This window comes from Haplochromis burtoni, unplaced genomic scaffold, assembly GCF_018398535.1.
Source record: "Haplochromis burtoni strain Fernald_Lab_line unplaced genomic scaffold, NCSU_Asbu1 Contig_1577, whole genome shotgun sequence".
Taxonomy (NCBI): domain Eukaryota; kingdom Metazoa; phylum Chordata; class Actinopteri; order Cichliformes; family Cichlidae; genus Haplochromis; species Haplochromis burtoni.
Window position 1 is genome coordinate 19,098 of NW_024583938.1, and position 17,408 is coordinate 36,505.

General features: G+C 39.3%; 2 protein-coding genes across 5 annotated transcripts; one reads left to right on the forward strand and one right to left on the reverse strand.

Annotated features, from left to right (window-relative positions):
- Window positions 1-1,435: 1,435 nt before the first annotated feature.
- dbf4 (DBF4 zinc finger) lies at window positions 1,436-10,430 on the reverse strand. The gene is made up of 13 exons (XM_005952627.3): window positions 10,186-10,430; window positions 9,879-10,008; window positions 9,299-9,459; window positions 7,890-8,090; window positions 7,723-7,773; window positions 7,577-7,646; window positions 7,375-7,451; window positions 7,224-7,269; window positions 7,064-7,109; window positions 6,846-6,971; window positions 6,285-6,399; window positions 3,799-3,917; window positions 1,436-3,652 (listed from the first exon to the last, which is right to left on the reverse strand). The coding sequence occupies exons 2-13, from the start codon at window positions 9,937-9,939 to the stop codon at window positions 2,884-2,886; spliced, it is 1,842 nt and encodes a 613-aa protein (XP_005952689.1). The 5' UTR covers window positions 9,940-10,008; window positions 10,186-10,430; the 3' UTR covers window positions 1,436-2,883.
- A 392-nt stretch (window positions 10,431-10,822) lies between these two features.
- slc25a40 (solute carrier family 25 member 40) lies at window positions 10,823-15,753 on the forward strand (the record flags this gene model as incomplete). 4 transcript variants are annotated; one of them, XM_005952622.3, is given in 9 exon segments in its annotated part: window positions 10,823-11,016; window positions 11,184-11,288; window positions 11,540-11,599; window positions 12,283-12,389; window positions 13,543-13,610; window positions 13,942-14,066; window positions 14,405-14,688; window positions 14,820-14,901; window positions 15,676-15,753. In XM_005952622.3, coding segments are annotated over 8 exon segments (904 nt in total), but the record flags the coding sequence as incomplete, so codon positions are not given.
- Window positions 15,754-17,408: the final 1,655 nt, after the last annotated feature.

The following is a 17,408-nucleotide window of genomic DNA, read 5'->3' on the forward strand; positions in this document are numbered from 1 at the left end:
GGAGGTTGGATGAGGAGAAAATGTGGGCTCGGCCTTCCGCCGACTGGACCTATCTGGGACGACATAAAAGCTCCTCCATGTTAAATCGCTGCAGAAGCGCCATTCCTGCCCAGTCTTGCCTGTTGTTATCATAATGACTCACTCCATCATCTGCCAGGCCTCCAAAAAAGGCATCCTCCACCCCTACCCAGGAAAAAAAAACAAGACAATTAGATAAAATTGTGCAATTTAGAGTATATGACCATTTTGTCTCTCTAGTCAAATGATATTTTCTTATTTGTTGATGTTGCTTCTTCATCTTCCTTCAGAGATGAGTTGATCGGGTAAATTTGGAGATCCCAAAGTCGGTTAATGTACAGTGGGCATAGGAACACACTCGCTTCCACATTTATTTGTGCTCATTCAAAACAACCTATAAATATTTACCTACACTTGATAACTCCACATTCAAAAACTGAAGTTACTGCATGAGCCAGGATCAGTGACAAACTGATCCTCTCAGTTATCCTCTCACTTACATACCTGTAGACTACTGCCAAAGATACACTTGTTTCCATTTGCTTAGTCGAATCTATGAAAAATATCAAAGGTAATAGTTTGACAGGAATAAAATTATATTTTTGCACCAACAACATGACTGCCAAAAGGCTATTGGTTGTCTTGGTAATATAGTAACAAGTAGATATAAAAGTACCAGGCCTAAAAAATAAAAACCCAGAAAGCTAAATCTACAACAAGTGAACAGTATCTGAAACCCATGTTCTTAAGAAATAGAAAGAAATAATTCAAAGACCTGACAGATGGATCTGTACCTATAGTTGATCTGCTGTTATCTGAAGCCTCATTAGAAATGGCCTCAGTGGAAGGGTGGCTGTCAGTCAAGAAGCCATTCTCAAGGAAGGAAAACAGGTGAAAAAGGCTGAGGCATGACAAATTACACAAGACCTGGACTGAAAATCAGTGGTAACAGATGTTGTGTAGTCATGAATTCAAAGTCAAAATTTCTGGCTGTTCAGAAGAGGTCAGGAGAAAAGTACGACAGTGAGTGCCTACAGCCATCTGTGAAACATGGTGGAGGCTCAGTCATGGTGTGGGGCCGAATTTCAGAGTGTGGTTTGGGGGATTTTATCATATTTGATGAATCTTTGAAAACAGAAAAGTACCATCACATTTTGATCCACCATGCAGTACCATCTGGAAAGCATCTGATTGACAACAGCTTATTTTTTAGCATGACAATTATCCCAAACATGGCACCAGTCCAGTAAAAGCAGAAAAAGTCCTAATTTTTAAATTTAGTAAACAGCAGCAAGAAATATTCAATATGTGCTCAGTAGGGCCTTACACACTTGAAAAATCAAATTTTTACTGCCCTCTAATGGACAAACTATACATTTGTGAAACTCTTTAAATTTCCTTATGTATAATATATGCTGTATTCCATTATTAGCCAATATTTATACAGGTATGCATGTAAGCCATATTAGTCAGAAATGATGGTTTGTTAAGTATGATGATAAAACACAGTGCTAACAGGATGCAACCAGCATGAAAGATGGCCATGTCAGGATTCAGCAGTCGCCAGTATCACTGTGCTTGTACCTCAGAACACATCGATGCTCATTTTCTTAATGCCAGTGGCGCAGACTCCCATTTGACCCAGCACATCCATTTGAGAGTGGTGAGGGAGAACAAGGGCACTATGCTAATGCACTAAATGCAGGGAAAAGGAAGACACTGAGCTAATGCATCAGGAGGAGAGGGAGGAAGAAAGAAAAAAAGAAAAGAAAAAAAAAGCATGGCGGGGTCATAAAAAGTGCACTTAGGAAGAATTTTTAAAATGTCACACATAACGCCAAATACCATGCAGACAACCTGCAGGTCATTCACATTACAACACACAGAAAGAGACGCTCACAGTACAACAGGCATTTATTTGAATTACACATCCACATCCTTGTGTCTGAAAGGATTAAAGATAATTGTCATGACTGAAGCTGCCTTTTATCCATAAGATGCTCTTTAAATTCTACAGTCAGCATTCATGGAAAGAAAATCATTTAAAATAAAAATTCTTGCACCAATTTTTCATAGGTTTTTTTTTTTCCAAAATGGCAATAAAACAAAACATAGCTGCTCTGACATTACCGTACCCCATCAGTGTCAAAATACTGAAATGTATTCACAATATTCTTTCACAGAAGACGACCATTTCAAGAGAGTTGCTCACTTCCTTTATTAAACACATGCCCATTAATAGGAGAAGCAGGAGAGCCACACAACCACACACTGTCTTCAAGTCAAGTTAGATGTAGACTGAGCAAAAGGGACTTGGAGCTAACGTTAAGCTGGCACTACATTTCATGTACTCAGCAGATTACTCTGGTCAAAGAAATGTTTTGACTGATTTCATGTACTTTTTACAGGTTCAAGTATGTAAAATACTGACTTGCAGTTGCTGTCCCTTTTAAAAAAAGGGACTCTTTTGTGTTTTCCCTTATTTAGTTTGTTTTAGGACAGCCAAAGCTTCATATAAAGATGTCACTGTATATGAACATAATGTCAATGAGCAAAAAGTTTAGGCTTCAGACTGTTTTTCCCATTCTTAGCTCCATATGATTTCATAGAGAGAGGTTCTATGGGGGAGGGGGGGATTAGGGCTATATGGTTAGAAATAACAATAACAATATTACTAGGGCCACTCTAAGTTGTACAATATATACTACTCTGTAAACAAAATGTTAAAAATCACCATCTGATTGAAGGAGGAGAGCTGATGCATTTCTTATCAAACACAAAAGCCAGGACCTTCTATTAACATCTTAAATCTAACAGCTTGTGTAGTCCAGGACACAGGAATTCAAGCTAATCCCTTTAGCTTGTCTATTTGTAGTCCTCAAAGCCGTGAAACTCCACATCCATGTCATCACTGGACTGGAAAAGCTTCCAGAGCTTCAATAAAGAGTTATCAGAAACATCGCCAGGCTCTACATGTTCGACGTTTGTGTCCAATTTTCGTCTTTTGTGGTTGTAAACTTTTATCCTCCTCTGAATTTTCTGGACTGGAGAGCAGCTTTCTGTAGAAAGGCATCCTTCTTTCTTTCCAGAGTCATTTTTTCCAGTCACTTTCTTATCAGACTCTTGTTCATTTTCAAAAAAACTGAGGCTTTTTGAGGCCAAATTATTCTGTATGTTCATATTATCAACGCGCAAAGTTGAGCTGTTTATGTCCTCATGAGGCATCTGGTCCAGCAGGTCATGCTGGCAATCTCTGGTGGGCAAAGAGGGAAGAAATTCACCTCTTGATGGGGCTTCTTCTGACTCAAACTGAGGACTTTGAGGCTGATTAGATTTTTGGGTGCGGGCAGTGTGTGAATTCTGTCTGCACACCCGTTTACGTTCAAGCAACTTGTGCCTGGATCTGTCTGAGTAAGTGTAGCAGTTCTTCTGGTCGCCCTCTCTGTCAATCAATTCAGCAGAGGCAGGCACGGACACAATTTTTATATCCTGTCTGGAATTTAATTCTTCGTTCACATCAACTGTCCATGGCTCCTCTTCTTGAACAGTCTCTGAAGGATCTCCCTTGTACCTTAGTTCAGGTTTTCTACATGGTCCAGGAGCAACCAGAACACAGGAAACACTGCACTTTGGTCTAATGGGAATCAAAGAAAAAACAAAACAAACCCTTTAATTAGCTACGTGGAATAAAAATATTAAGGAAAAACAATTTACAAGAGATTTAAATGGGGTTTTGTTTTTTGACAAATTTTGCTAAACCCCCCCCCCAAAGAAAATTACCTTTTGAGTTTAGCTCCTTTAACGTGCATGAAGTTGTGGTTCAAGGTTGAAATCAATCTGTCCACCAGCAAGTACTCATCACTCTTAGAGAAAGCCCTGTGACTCTCACTCTGCAGATGCTGAACAAAAAAGACACAGTTAAATAATGGAGAATTACCGCAGTCCATCCAAGGCCAGTGAGCCTCTACGGCACAAACACCTACATACAAAAAGAGGCATTTGAAGCTCCTCCCACATAACTGTTCACAGTGAATAAAAGCAATTTACTGAGCAGCCCATTAGAGCAAAGCAGCCAAAAAGCAGTTTTTCCATGATTGTGTTAAACACCAGAGAACACTGATGAGGGACTTGAAACAGATATACGAACATACAGGTTTGGTTAGTTTCCTTCTCAGTTAAATACTTTATTTGACACAATTTATCATTAATACATTTCTATCAATGTCTGCAAGCAATACTGTGCTTAACTGGAGTGAAAGTGGTTCATTCTGGACCAGATAATCTGTATTAATGTAATCAAAGTAACAGATCTAAAGTTGTAAATCTGCTTTTTTCCATATACACTACATCTATCACCCAAAACAAAAACTTAATAATGTTTTCAAGTTTATCAGTTAGTTTCATATTGTGTTACATGATGTTAGGAAATGCCAACAAAGAAATGTACCACACATCTGCTAGCTAAGCAAATAAAGAGCCTTCTATCAGATAATTACTGCAGCAATTAAAACATTTAACCTTAACTAATGTTCTGGTAACCTCTTAAAACAGCTAAAGTCAGAAGACACAGCCCATCAAAGTGGAGAAGATATTACTCCGTTTCAGAAGGTCAAATTATTCAAGAAGCTTATTGTCATGTACACTGCAAAACACAAATGGTTACACAGAAAAATGAAATTCTTACTTTGCAGTTCTCACAATAAGTAAAACAGTGCTTTGTAGCACTTGTAGCTAATGTGTGGGTGTAATCAGAATTACACCCACACATTAGTCTGCATGAAGCTAAGCAAACAACTAAGGAGGATGCTGAAACTACTGAAACTGGGTGAATAACTGTCTGACAAAGTGGTCACCAAAAAAATAAATAAACCTTGAATAATCCTGAGATCACTTAAAGATTTGGTGAAATCAAATCATTAAAAAAAGATTTAAAAAAAAAAATCTGTATTTTATAATGTAAGTAAGAGCATTTGCACACAGAGTGCAAAGAGAACACAAGGGATTGAGACTAAACAGCTGTGTAGCTTTAAAACAACCATTTATCATTGAGGTCATCCTGAAAAGCTCTACAGTTTGCAAAAGGAGCATAAATATTAAAGCAATTTAAAAAAAAAAAATCTTATTAAAAAAAAAAAAAAGTCTTATAACCAGATTTACCCTGTTCCAGACAAATGACTTTAAAAGATCCTAGTAAAAGTAATGATAATTAGAAAAACAAAACAAAAACGTTTTTCTCTTGATTCGAGATATTGGATGAGCTTATCAAAGGATTGCACATTGTCATGAAAGTTAAAGGCAGTCCATCAAAATATTAAGAGTGTGACTTTTTTGACTGATAAGTGTAATTAAACAAGGATAATACGCTGTGGGTCCTGTTAGGGCTGTGCGATATGACCAATATCTCATATCCCGATATAAGAATTCTATCGTCCCGATAACAATATAAATCACAAAAATGTAACATTTTTGTAAATTCTGTGAATCTCGGGCAGCTTGACTTGCGGGAAGTGTTTCGAGCCAACTCCTGTATATATGTGCCATATAAGAAATATGGCACATGTCGCAGGTCTAACACACATGCGCAAACAATCATTCGTACTCACATTCACATCTATGGGCAATTTAGAGTTACCAGTTAACCTATCCCCACAAAGGCCATGTCCACACTAATATGTTTTTGTTTGATAACGCATCTTTTTCTCTCCGTTTTGGCCATCCGTCTACACTAAAATTTTTGGTCAAGGAAAACGAAGCGTTTTGAAAACGCTCTCCAAAGCAGATACATTTGAAAACGCCTTTTTTGCGACGCAGTGTGGACAGCGAACCTGGAGCCTTTTCGAAAATGATGACACAATTTAGTCAGAAATCAGGAGTACCCGGATAGAACCCACACAAACACGGGGAGAACATGCAAACTCCACACAGAAAGACCCCGGCCTGATGGTGGAATTGAATCAGGACCGTCTTGGTGTGAGGCAACAGTGCTAACCACCTTGTTTAGCATTTAAAACGGATTTTGCCATTTTTCAGTCAAAGATTCTCCATTTTGTTTCCAAAAACAGGTTTAAGTGAAAATTCGTGGATGTTAACCAAACCGAAATCATACCCCCTCATACCAGATCATTCACCAGGGATTATTTATCTCTTAGCATCTGCACAAAGACTTTCAAAATAAGTGCTTGTGTGGAAGTTCTCACATTTAGAAATAGCAGGATTGTAAAAACAGTTTGTGTGCACTGTGCCGTGTGACAGTTTTACAAACTTACCATCGTAAGCTGGTTGTATTTGATCATACAGCACTCGCAGTAGCCGCCTCGTTTCTTTTCTCTGTTCTTCTTTCGTCCTTGAGCTCTCTCCTCACTGACTGAGGCTTTCACACCTCTGTTTCAGAGTAGCCCAGAGGATTAGCAAATAAAGCAAATGAAAAAAAAAAAAGTTAGTATTTTGATAAACTCTTCAGGAGTTCATTTAAGACCTCTTGAGCAGCTCCAGCAGTACCATTTACAATTGCATGGTTCAGAACTTTTCAGACCCACAGCTATGATCAGAGATAGCCTTACACCTATCATGGGCATGGTTGTCATGGTATTTTCAGGCTTTTAAGGATTTCCTTGATAATTTTCAGGGTCAAATGATTAAAATACCAGACTTGCCATGACATTCATGCCCATGATGACCTGATATTAGTTTTTGATCAAGTTACATAAGACACATGGGGAAACTGTGACTGCACTCCATAGCATATTTAAAATGTTTAAGCAGCACTCGGTATAAAATTGGTGGGGTTAAAGTGGTGAGAGATTTTTTTAAAAAGGAAGGGGACATACCTTTGTTCCCGCTGTTTGTTTGCAGGAGGATCCTTCTCCTCAGGACAGAACGGACTACAGGGAGCAGTGGTTTTCAGGTTGAACTCAGGCATGTTTGACATTGTGAGGTAGATTGGACGGTAGTGCCTGACAAAAGAGAAGGAAACCATTTAAAAAAAATCACAGGAACAATTTCATGACAGCAGGTGGATGCTGGATTCTTCTGACTGACTTCTTACCTACTTGAATCCTCAACCTTGATGAAAGGTTTACCAATCCGCCCGCCTGGAATACAAAACATAGATCGTTTATTAGCAAAGCAAGGAGAAGAATACCAGCCTGAAGAGGTCAACTAAAATATACCAGCAAAGCTCAGTAATTTGTCTGGGTGGGGTCTACCTTTGCATTTCTCTAGGCCTTGCTTTGCTGCAGAATCAGCTTTGTCCTGTTAGAAACGACAGAAAAAAGTGAACACTTCCAATGTTAAACAAATAACTTAATATAAAGTTGGACTATTTTTCCTAGTATACACTGGAAATTCTCAACTTACACATAATTTGGTCGCAGTGGCTGCAGGAACTGAGCTTTTGATGATCTTTTTTTTCTTATGAACATATGCCATTAAATCTGGAATTGGCACAAATAAATTTAGAAAAGTCACAGGTGTCAAAGCAGAATGAACTTAATATTTCATACAAAGAAGAAAAATTACTTCAACTAAAACAGATACCACACACACAAAAAAAACATACCATCTACATATAGGATTTTCACACCCCACTCCAGGGCGTTTGACAGGATCTTGTTTACTTGAATCCTTTCCTAAAAACAAACAAGTGTGTATTAGCAGAGCAATTAAGAGCCCTCAGTAAGTATCATTCATGCTGACAAAACAAACCTGCTCTTTCACTACTCTCTCCACCAGAAACTTCCCTCGGCTTGTAACAAACTGCAAAACAACAACAGATAATGCAAAAGTATATCAATAACTAGAAAAATGATCTACAGGTTCAGAGAAGAAGTGAGATCAATCCCGGTAAAACAGACACATGATGGTGAACTCACCGTGTCGGTTTGTCCTTGAGATCTGCTCTTGATGTCGCCATGGCTGCCAGGCCGGTGTGGGTTTGAGCAAGGATACGGCGAACTCGGTCCAGAGTCTGGGCTAGGAACAGGAGAGTCCTGTCTGAGGCAGTTCACATATTTAGCCTCCCGCTTGTTAGATACCAGATACTTGATGTCCTTACTGAAGAACTTCTCCACAGTCTGAGCGAAAAGATAAAGAATATAAAATGTTTTGAGAAAAACTCAAGAATAATTATTTGTCTATTCGATTCACAGAGTAAACATGTCCCAGAGCCTTTAAAAGAAAAATATTACTGAATGTCTGGTCATGTTTGTAACCTTACTAGCATTTTCTAGTGATACTACTTCTGAGTGAAATGTATTCAGTTTTGACTTATTTCTCCAGTAAGTACTGGAGTATTTGGTTGGACCTCAGGCTTTAATTTTTCATTACATTAATTCAACAAACTCCTGCAAACAGGTCAATACTGACATGAAGGCATCACACAGTTGCTTCAGATTTATCAGCGTCACATCCGTGATGAAAAACCTTTTCCATCATGTCAAAAACGTGGTTTATTGGATTGAGATTTTGGTGACTGTGGAGCACGTTTGAGTACAGTGAACTCACTGTCATGTTCAAGAAATCAAATGTAGATGATCTGAGCTTTGTGACTAGCCATGTTACCCTGCTGAAAGCAGAAGATGGGTACAATGTGGACATAAAGAGATGGACATGGTCAGCAAGAAGACTGGTCCCAACGTGAGCCAAGAAAATACCCCCTATCCTTACACCACCAACAACAACCTAACCACTGACACAAGGCAGGATGGGGCAATTCTTTCTTGTTGTTGTTGTTTTTTTTCTAAATGAGTTTACCATCCAAATGTTAGAACATAAATCAAGACTCATCAGACCAGGCTTCTTTTTCCAGTCTACTGTCATCCAATTTAAGTAATGCTGTGTGAATTGTAGCTTTAATTGTAGGCATGTGGTGCTCTTTTTTGTGACAGGGGCATCACCCAGTGTGGTCTTTTGTTTCCATAGCCATCTGTTTCAAGGTTTGATGTGATGTACATTGTTTGTTTGTGGCTATTTGAGTTACTGTTACTGATAGCAGCTTGGAGCAGTCTGGCCACTCTCCTCTGACATGAAGAAAACATTTTTGCCCAGAGACCTGCTGCTCACTGGATATTTGCTGCTTGTGTGGGAAAATCCCGTTAGATCAGCAGTTTCTGAAATACTCAGACCAGCCTGTCTGATTAGATATTTGCATGAACAAATAGGTGTACCCAACAGAGTGGCTGGTGTGTATACGCAGCTTCATAGTTCATATGTTAAGCTAGTACAAAAGCAGTGTGACAAAATGCAAGTTTGAGCCAGTGAATATAACCAAATAATGTCTCACCCCTCCAAGCTGTTTGATGTCACTCTCCAAAGTTTCTGCAACTCTGTTTGATGGCAGGTCCAGGTAAAACACTTTTCCAGCAAAAGGCTTGACTTGTGTGGGAACTGATGTACGTTTCGCCTGACTCAGCTTCACCTTGTCACTAGTATGTCCACCTTTTCCTGAATAACATTATAGCACAAGAGAAAGACTTAAATGTTAAACCATTTCACAAGTGATTTTTATCAGACAAGTGAGTTTTACAGCGAGTTTCCCAGACACTGATTAAACATAAACAAAAAGAGAGAGATTGGATTAGGATCTCCAATGACAAACTTGACGCTTAAAGCACGTTTTATATCAAGTTTATCCTTACTTGAATTAGCAGCTAAGTAAACAAACGAACCTATATCAACTGTTTTAACATTCAAGTCAATCTGGTTCAAAAGAGCTTATTTTTAAGAAAAGTAACAATCAAATAACTTCGCAAAAGATCCATTAGCGTTACATTCGTACGTTACGGTGATAGCTGTTCGCTAGTTTGGTTAAATCTACGTTTTAAATTTTAAATGCAAAACACGGAAATAAACGCTACAGGTACCTTGCCAGCTGGGTCCCGGAAGCCTCTGACTGCGTTTTGTCTTCATTTTATTCTCGTTCATCGAGAAAAGGCTGCTTTTCTTCTCCCCTCGTCTTGAGTTAACATACTCCACAAAGGCCTCGTCAGTCCTCTATGTGTAAACAAAAGAAAACGCATATTTGAAAAATTGGACGTAAAATGCAAGGAAACAATCATCTATTACACAGTAATGCGTAAACAAAATGTAACATTAACGTTAGCTGAAGCAGAGTGCTCGCTGTCCCCATGTTAATCAATTTTAATGGTCTTAAATGTAAACTTAACGTACGTTCACAGCCTCCCTCCACAGCGGACACACAGCTTCGCCGATTAGCCTCTTTGCTCACATTTTTATGCAAGTAAATGTCGAAAAACGTCCCTAAACTTCTGTCGGCAGATTTGTTTCTCACAGAATATCCACGGTTATACGGTTTTACAGCTCCTCATCCAGAAATAATAAGCTTTTGCAATGCCATTTGCTTAACGTCCCTTTCCCGCTTTAAATCCGGTGTCGGAGACGGTGTATGTTGCCATGTTTGACGCTTTCCAACTTCGTAACCATTTCCACGTTAAAAGGCGCTATGTTATTGAGTTAGTTTTTAAATTGAACAAATGTAATATTATTTATCTGAAGACTTGTCTTTTATGAACGTTACAGCCGTCCAATTATCGATAGTTTCAAAAACAGAGGTGTTGATGTGAAACGGAATACTCTCCAAACCTGGCAACGCAAAAAATACGTAAACATATTCTTGATGCTTGGATGTGGCGTTTCCCCACTATTATCAAACTAAAGTAAATTATACGAAGACAATTATATCAGTACATTGTATCATTTACAATAACTTTAATGTAGTATACATGCACGTTTAGTGTCATTTTATCTGACGTTACAAAAATAAATACAATTATTAAAGTCAAGGAATGTGCTCAGCTGGAAATTAAATTATGTCATCACTCTCTGTTTGCGTCAGGAACTACCCTGCTGCAATTTCACACGTGTTTATGCTTTCAAAGACTTTAGGACAGCAGGAACTGGCGTAGTAGGAGGATAGTTTAAACCCCGAGAGGAATGTGCGTGTTCACGAAAGACGTCGCTGATTCTGACTGACTTTAGTAGGTAGGTAAGGAGTTAACTGTGCTAGTTAGCTTGCTAAAGTTAGCCAGAGTCCTGTCATGTAATTTTTTTAGGGATCGTAGCCTTGTCATGATTTATTGTGTGAATATTAAATAGGAGCCGTATTAAAAGCAATCAAATGTTTGTCTGTTTGTTTGTTTTCTATGAAGACAGGATGAATAATGAAAGTCCTGCTCCTCCTGCCACCGGCGCCATTACTCCCCTCCAACAGATGGTGGCGTCCTGCTCCGGTGCCATCCTTACGTCGCTGTTTGGTGAGGCACCTACACTTCAGCTTATTACATTACAATAAGCATGCCTTTGTTTATTAACTAACACTCAGCTGGTGGTTTATGAGGTACAACTTGTTATTGTGTTATAAAATTATTTTGATCAATCGGAGGTTTGGAGAAGTTTCCTGAACTGCTGCTTTGTTTGTTTGTTCTCTGATTAAATGAAAATTGTGACAAACATCCTGAACACAGGCAATCATGTTGAGTTGCTTTTTTTTTTTTTTTTTTTACAGTTACACCTCTGGATGTTGTGAAGATCAGGCTACAAGCACAGAAAAATCCCTTTCCCAAAGGTGAAATGAATTTACACTGTGTTGACTGACTGTATTTGTGTTTTAAATTATGTTACATATATCAGACCGTGATACTGCGCATGCAAAAACAAGCATTATTAAAGTAATAATAAAGATCAACTTATTTCCATAGCAGACTTTTTGGAGATATTACAGAGGTAGAAACCATGTGAGGCCCTTAAAAAAGGGTCATTTGTCCCTGTGTTTTAGCATTTGATCTGTCTTTATGTTTATTGTGGCTCCATTATATACTAAACCAGGAGAGTCAAACTAATTTTAGTTAAGGGGCAGTATAAATTGTCACTTTATAAACTTTATAACCTATATGAATCAGGAATGGGATTAGGAAGCAGCTAGAAGAGAGCCTGAGAGGTGGAGGCAGGACAGTCAGAATACATGTGTGTGAATGGAAGGGAGACGGTGTAACAGTGAAGGTGGATGAGTTTAATACCTGCAATGAAACATCCGAAGCTCCAAAACTGCTTTTATATTTCCATACATTTTCATACCCTTGTTGTACTGCTAGCTTCACATTACCACACTAGAAACAGCAGTGAATTTTACTCAATAATTGGTTTAGCCAGTAACAACTTCACCGAAATGTTCGCATTTTGCTGACCTGAACATCCAGCCGGCCTGCGTTTGATGTCACTGTATTAAATGTTGATGTTAATATTTTTCAGGCAAATGCTTTGTCTACTGCAATGGACTTATGGACCACATATGTATATGTGAAAATGGGAATTCCAAGGCCTGGTACAAAGCTCCAGGTCACTTTAGTGGCACGCTGGTAAAATTTTACATCCACATTACAGTTTACCTCTATAATTACCTTCTGCCATGTTTTTTAGTATCGTTTGTGTGTCGTTCTGTCTGTAAACACGATAGCCTTGCTTCATTAAGCCTTGCTTCATTAAGCCTTGCTTCATTAAGCCTTGCTTCATTAAGCCTTACTTCATTAAGCCTTGCTTTGTTAATTGACCTTGGTCAAGGTCAACTTAACGATTTAATGGTCGAAAATTGACAAAAAGCCTTATAACGTAGAATCTGTGACAAGTGTGGTGTGTAGTGGGAACATATAATATAAATATTATATTATTTTTATAAAGATTTTAAATGTAATGTCACATTTGTCCTTTGACCTCTACTCAAGGTCAGCAGATTGAGAAGAAGGCTTTATAGAGCTATTTACCACTATGTTTCCTACTGCCTTTGTTTGGGAGCTTTGGGGATGGAGATTTTACATATCAGGTTACTTTGGACCTATGAACTTTTCCTCAAGATCAAATAAGGTCTAATCTTCATAAAATATCATTTATCTGTAAAACTGTGCTTTAAATTCTGCTGCTTTTGTTTTTATTGGCAAAATGAAGAAATTGTACATGTTCTAAATATCACATTATAGATTTCATCTAAATATTATGGCACATTTGACCTCCGACCTCACTTTTACATTTCACATCTGTCTTTCTTTCAAGTTGACTCCAAAAGGCATTATGTCTTTAAAGAAAGTATTATCAGAGAATGAGCTGTCCAGTTAGTTAGAAATATACTGCAGTGTAATAGATAATAAGCTGAAGTTATTTACAAATCAGTACCTATTATCCATTACCTCCTCTTTCAGAATGGATGCATAATCAAATTATACATCTGTGGATTTTACTGCACTACAAACTTCTTAAAGTAAATTTTAAAAAGAAACAGAAAACAAAATTAATATATACAAAATCCAATAATGTTCCCTTAAAAGTAAATGCTGTGCAGAGAGTGAGCTTCTTGTTCTGTATAATGTTTTAAAGTTAGCAGTCTGACAAGTTAAACTTAGCTTTAGTGGCTGATAGAACTGTTCCTGCTTGTATTAAGTAGAGGTGTTGTAGTACAAAACCTCTGAGTGCCACAGAGCACATCACCCTTCACTGACTCCTAACTCTGAATCTCTGCAGGATGCATTTGTCAACATAGTACGGCGTGAGGGAATCAGGTCATTATGGAGCGGTCTACCTCCAACACTGTGAGTGTAAAGTCTATTTTTTTCTATTTCCTGATTGGGCGCCTCCCCTCCTTTTAATACTGAGTTATTGAGCTGTGGTGGGTCAGTGGTGATTACAGCGGAGTGTTTTCCTTTGATGTGGTATTTATTCATAGTGAGCCACCTCAGAGTTTCTTCAATGATCGTAACCAAATATTTAATTATGTTACGCATCATTAAACAGAACTTTCTTCACAGTTTTTAAATTTAGATGCATTTTTGTGGCTGTCTTTTACCTGCTTAGAAAATTTTATAAGTAAGGCATGATTTATGTACCTTCTGTTATGTGCTTTCTGTTATGTGCCTTCTCCAGTGTGATGGCAGTCCCAGCGACAGTGATCTACTTCACATGTTACGACCAGCTCTGTGCAGCACTGAGGGTCAGGATGGGAGAATATGCTCAGATGGCTCCTCTCCTTGCAGGAGCTACTGCTAGAGGTGAGCTGACTGCTGTCCTACTGCTACTGAAATATGCCATATATTGACAATATTGGCCATATAATGCCTAATAACAGACATCAGCATTTTAACAATGTTGGGGGTCTCAAGGCCAGCCACCCTTACCTTCTGCACCGTGGCCTTGGCTTCCTGATTTTATCCAACAAGCTAGATTTTATTTAGAAAATGTTAGTGTTATTTTTAGTCTAAGTTACAGGCCTGTAAGTGATTATTAAAGTAGAAAAAGAGGCTCAATCATTAAAAGTGCCACAGCAGCATGTTACTTTCACTAACAAATCACTTCATGAACTGCTTTGTCTTCCTCCTCTGTGTGAAAGTGGGTTCGGTGACGGTGATCAGTCCTCTGGAGTTGATCCGCACTAAACTGCAGTCTCAGAAGCAGTCGTACAGGGAGCTGACCCAGTGCATCCGCTCAGCAGTGGCCAAAGAGGGCTGGCTGTCTCTGTGGAGGGGTTTGGGGCCCACGCTTCTCCGAGACGTTCCCTTCTCGGCCATGTACTGGTACAACTACGAGATGGGCAAGAGCTGGCTGTGTGGCTTGTCTAACATCACAGAACCCACGCTGACCATCACCTTTGTATCCGGAGCTGTTTCAGGATCTGTAAGTTAATTTTTCGTCTAAAACTCCACAGAATTCAACTTCCAGCCTGCAGATAAACATATTTGATAGCAAAAAAGCAGAAGTAAACTACAGCGTATCATTTCTTATTTCATTTTTGTCATTTCTTTCAGATTGCATCTATTGTAACTTTGCCTTTTGATGTCGTCAAAACAAGAAAACAGGTGGAGCTTGGAGAGCTGCAAGCAAAGAACTGTAAATCTGCTTAATTTCTTTTAAATTAAAGCTTCTGAAGATAGTAAATGTACATCTGCAGCTGCTTGGGGAGGTTATGTTGATGCTATATGTTCATATTTGTGTTGGCATGGTAAATAACCCAAGTCTGCAGAGTTAAATAAAAGCAACAACGAGCTTTAAAACATTTTACTTCTCATCAAAAAGGCTTCCTCATTCTGTTAAGAGGCCACAACATTTTCATGTGACAGTCGACAAGCATCTCAAGTCAAGCCCTGTGGAGCACTCAAACCTTCTCAGTGCTGATAAGCAACACAAATAAGTGCCTCAAGTGTGTGCTTCCTCCTCTGTGGATGATGGTGATGGCTGCTCCAGCTGTTTGTAGACGCCCCCTTCTCTCCTGTTTCAGACCCCACTCCTCTTTTCAAAGCCTTGCCCTTTAAAGACTGCTGAGTGAGGAACAGGCCCTCCTGCATGTGCTCCTTAAAAACACCATTAAGCCAGTGTGCACCACTCTGTGTAAACATCAAACGGTCTCAATGAAGACGGGTGGCAGAATATCCACTCACAGTGTAGGATAAGATTGTCCTAAACAATTCTAACTCAGAGGAGTTTAGAGAGTGTAACAGCTTCAGATGAACATAGTGATGAAGATATTTCTCAGCTCATCTGTAAGGATGTGATGGAATATGTGAGGCAAAGCTGCTGCCTTTTATTGTTAAACCCACATCTCTTGTGCTCGGTTTTTGGTTGGATGATGCTGTTTGTTGCTAATTGGTGCTCTTGTGTTTGCAGTGCCAGGTCAGGCCTCCTCCACCTTCTATGTGATGTGCAGGATTGTGGCAGAAAACGGGTTTAGAGGGCTGTTTGCTGGTAAGTACTTCACTGACCCTTGACTCAGTGAGTGGCGAGTCTGAGGTAGTCATAAACACTCGCTGTAAAAACAACCTCCACCCTCTTTCAAATCTAAAGCGTTACATTTCAGGACATGATGAAAGTTTTTCACTTCTTGCCAACCTTTACATTTGGTAAATACAACCTCAGATTAACAGCATATTACATACATACCATATTACTGTTTAGTAACTTGTAGAAACACCTTTAGCTGCTGTAACATGAAGTAATAATTTCCTGTATGACTTTAAATACATTTTGGCCCACTCTTCTTTACAATGCTGTTTCCATTAAATGAGCTTTACGAACATTTGCTTATGCACAGCTCTGTTCAGGTCGCGCCACCACATTTCAGTCAGTTTGCGGTCTGGACTTTGACTTCATTTTCTTTTTCAGCCATTTCGTTGTAGATTTGCTGCTGTTCTTAGGTTCAGTCGTCGTGTTGCATGACCCTATTTCAGCTAAAAACTTTGTGGTATACAGGGAGTGAATCTGCATTCACCATCAACATTGCGTGCAGCAGCAACCACAGCCTCCCAGACACTGTTCAGAGAGGTGATTTTTCTTGTAAATCTCACATTTGATGATGGACCACAGGTTCTCAATGGGGTTCAGATCAGGTGAACAAGGTGGCCATGTCATTAGTTTTTCTTCTTTTATACCCTTTCTTGCCAGCCACGCTGTGGAGTACTTGGACGCGTGTGATGGAGCATTGTCCTGCATGAAAATCATGTTTTTCTTGAAGGATGCAGACTTCTTCCTGTACCACTGCTTGAAGAAGGTGTCTTCCAGAAACTGGCAGTAGGACTGGGAGTTGAGCTTGACTCCATCCTCAACCCGAAAAGGCCCCACAAGCTCATCTTTGATGATACCAGCCCAAACCAGTACTCCACCTCCACCTTGCTGGCGTCTGAGTCGGACTGGAGCTCTCTGCCCTTTACCAATCCAGCCACGGGCCCATCCATCTGGCCCATCAAGACTCACTCTCATTTCATCAGTCCATAAAACCTTAGAAAAACCAGTCTTGAGATATTTCTTGGCCCAGTCTTGACGTTTCAGCTTGTGTGTCTTGTTCAGTGGTGGTCGTCTTTCAGCCTTTCTTACCTTGGCCATGTCTCTGAGTATTGCACACCTTGTGCTTTTGGGCACTCCAGTGATGTTGCAGCTCTGAAATATGGCCAAACTGGTGGCAAGTGGCATCTTGGCAGCTGCACGCTTGACTTTTCTCAGTTCATGGGCAGTTATTTTGCGCCTTGGTTTTTCCACACGCTTCTTGCGACCCTGTTGACTATTTTGAATGAAACGCTTGATTGTTCGATGATCACGCTTCAGAAGCTTTGCAATTTTGAGACTGCTGCATCCCTCTGCAAGATATCTCACTATTTTTGACTTTTCTGAGCCTGTCAAGTCCTTCTTTTGACCCATTTTGCCAAAGGAAAGGACGTTGCCTAATAATTATGCACACCTGATATAGGGTGTTGATGTCATTAGACCACACCCCTTCTCATTACAGAGATGCACATCACCTAATATGCTTAATTGGTAGTAGGCTTTCGAGCCTATACAGCTTGGAGTAAGACAACATGCATGAAGAGGATGATGTGGACAAAATACTCATTTGCCTAATAATTCTG

Coding starts and splice junctions, on each gene's coding strand:
- dbf4 (XM_005952627.3), bottom strand. CDS start 9,939: ATGAACGAGAATAAAATGAAGACAAAACGCAGTCAGAGGCTTCCGGGA. Junction 9,460..9,878: donor TCCGGGACCCAGCTGGCAAG/GTACCTGTAGCG, acceptor AATGTTATTCAG/GAAAAGGTGGACATACTAGT. Junction 7,110..7,223: donor AGGCCTAGAGAAATGCAAAG/GTAGACCCCACC, acceptor TTTGTATTCCAG/GCGGGCGGATTGGTAAACCT.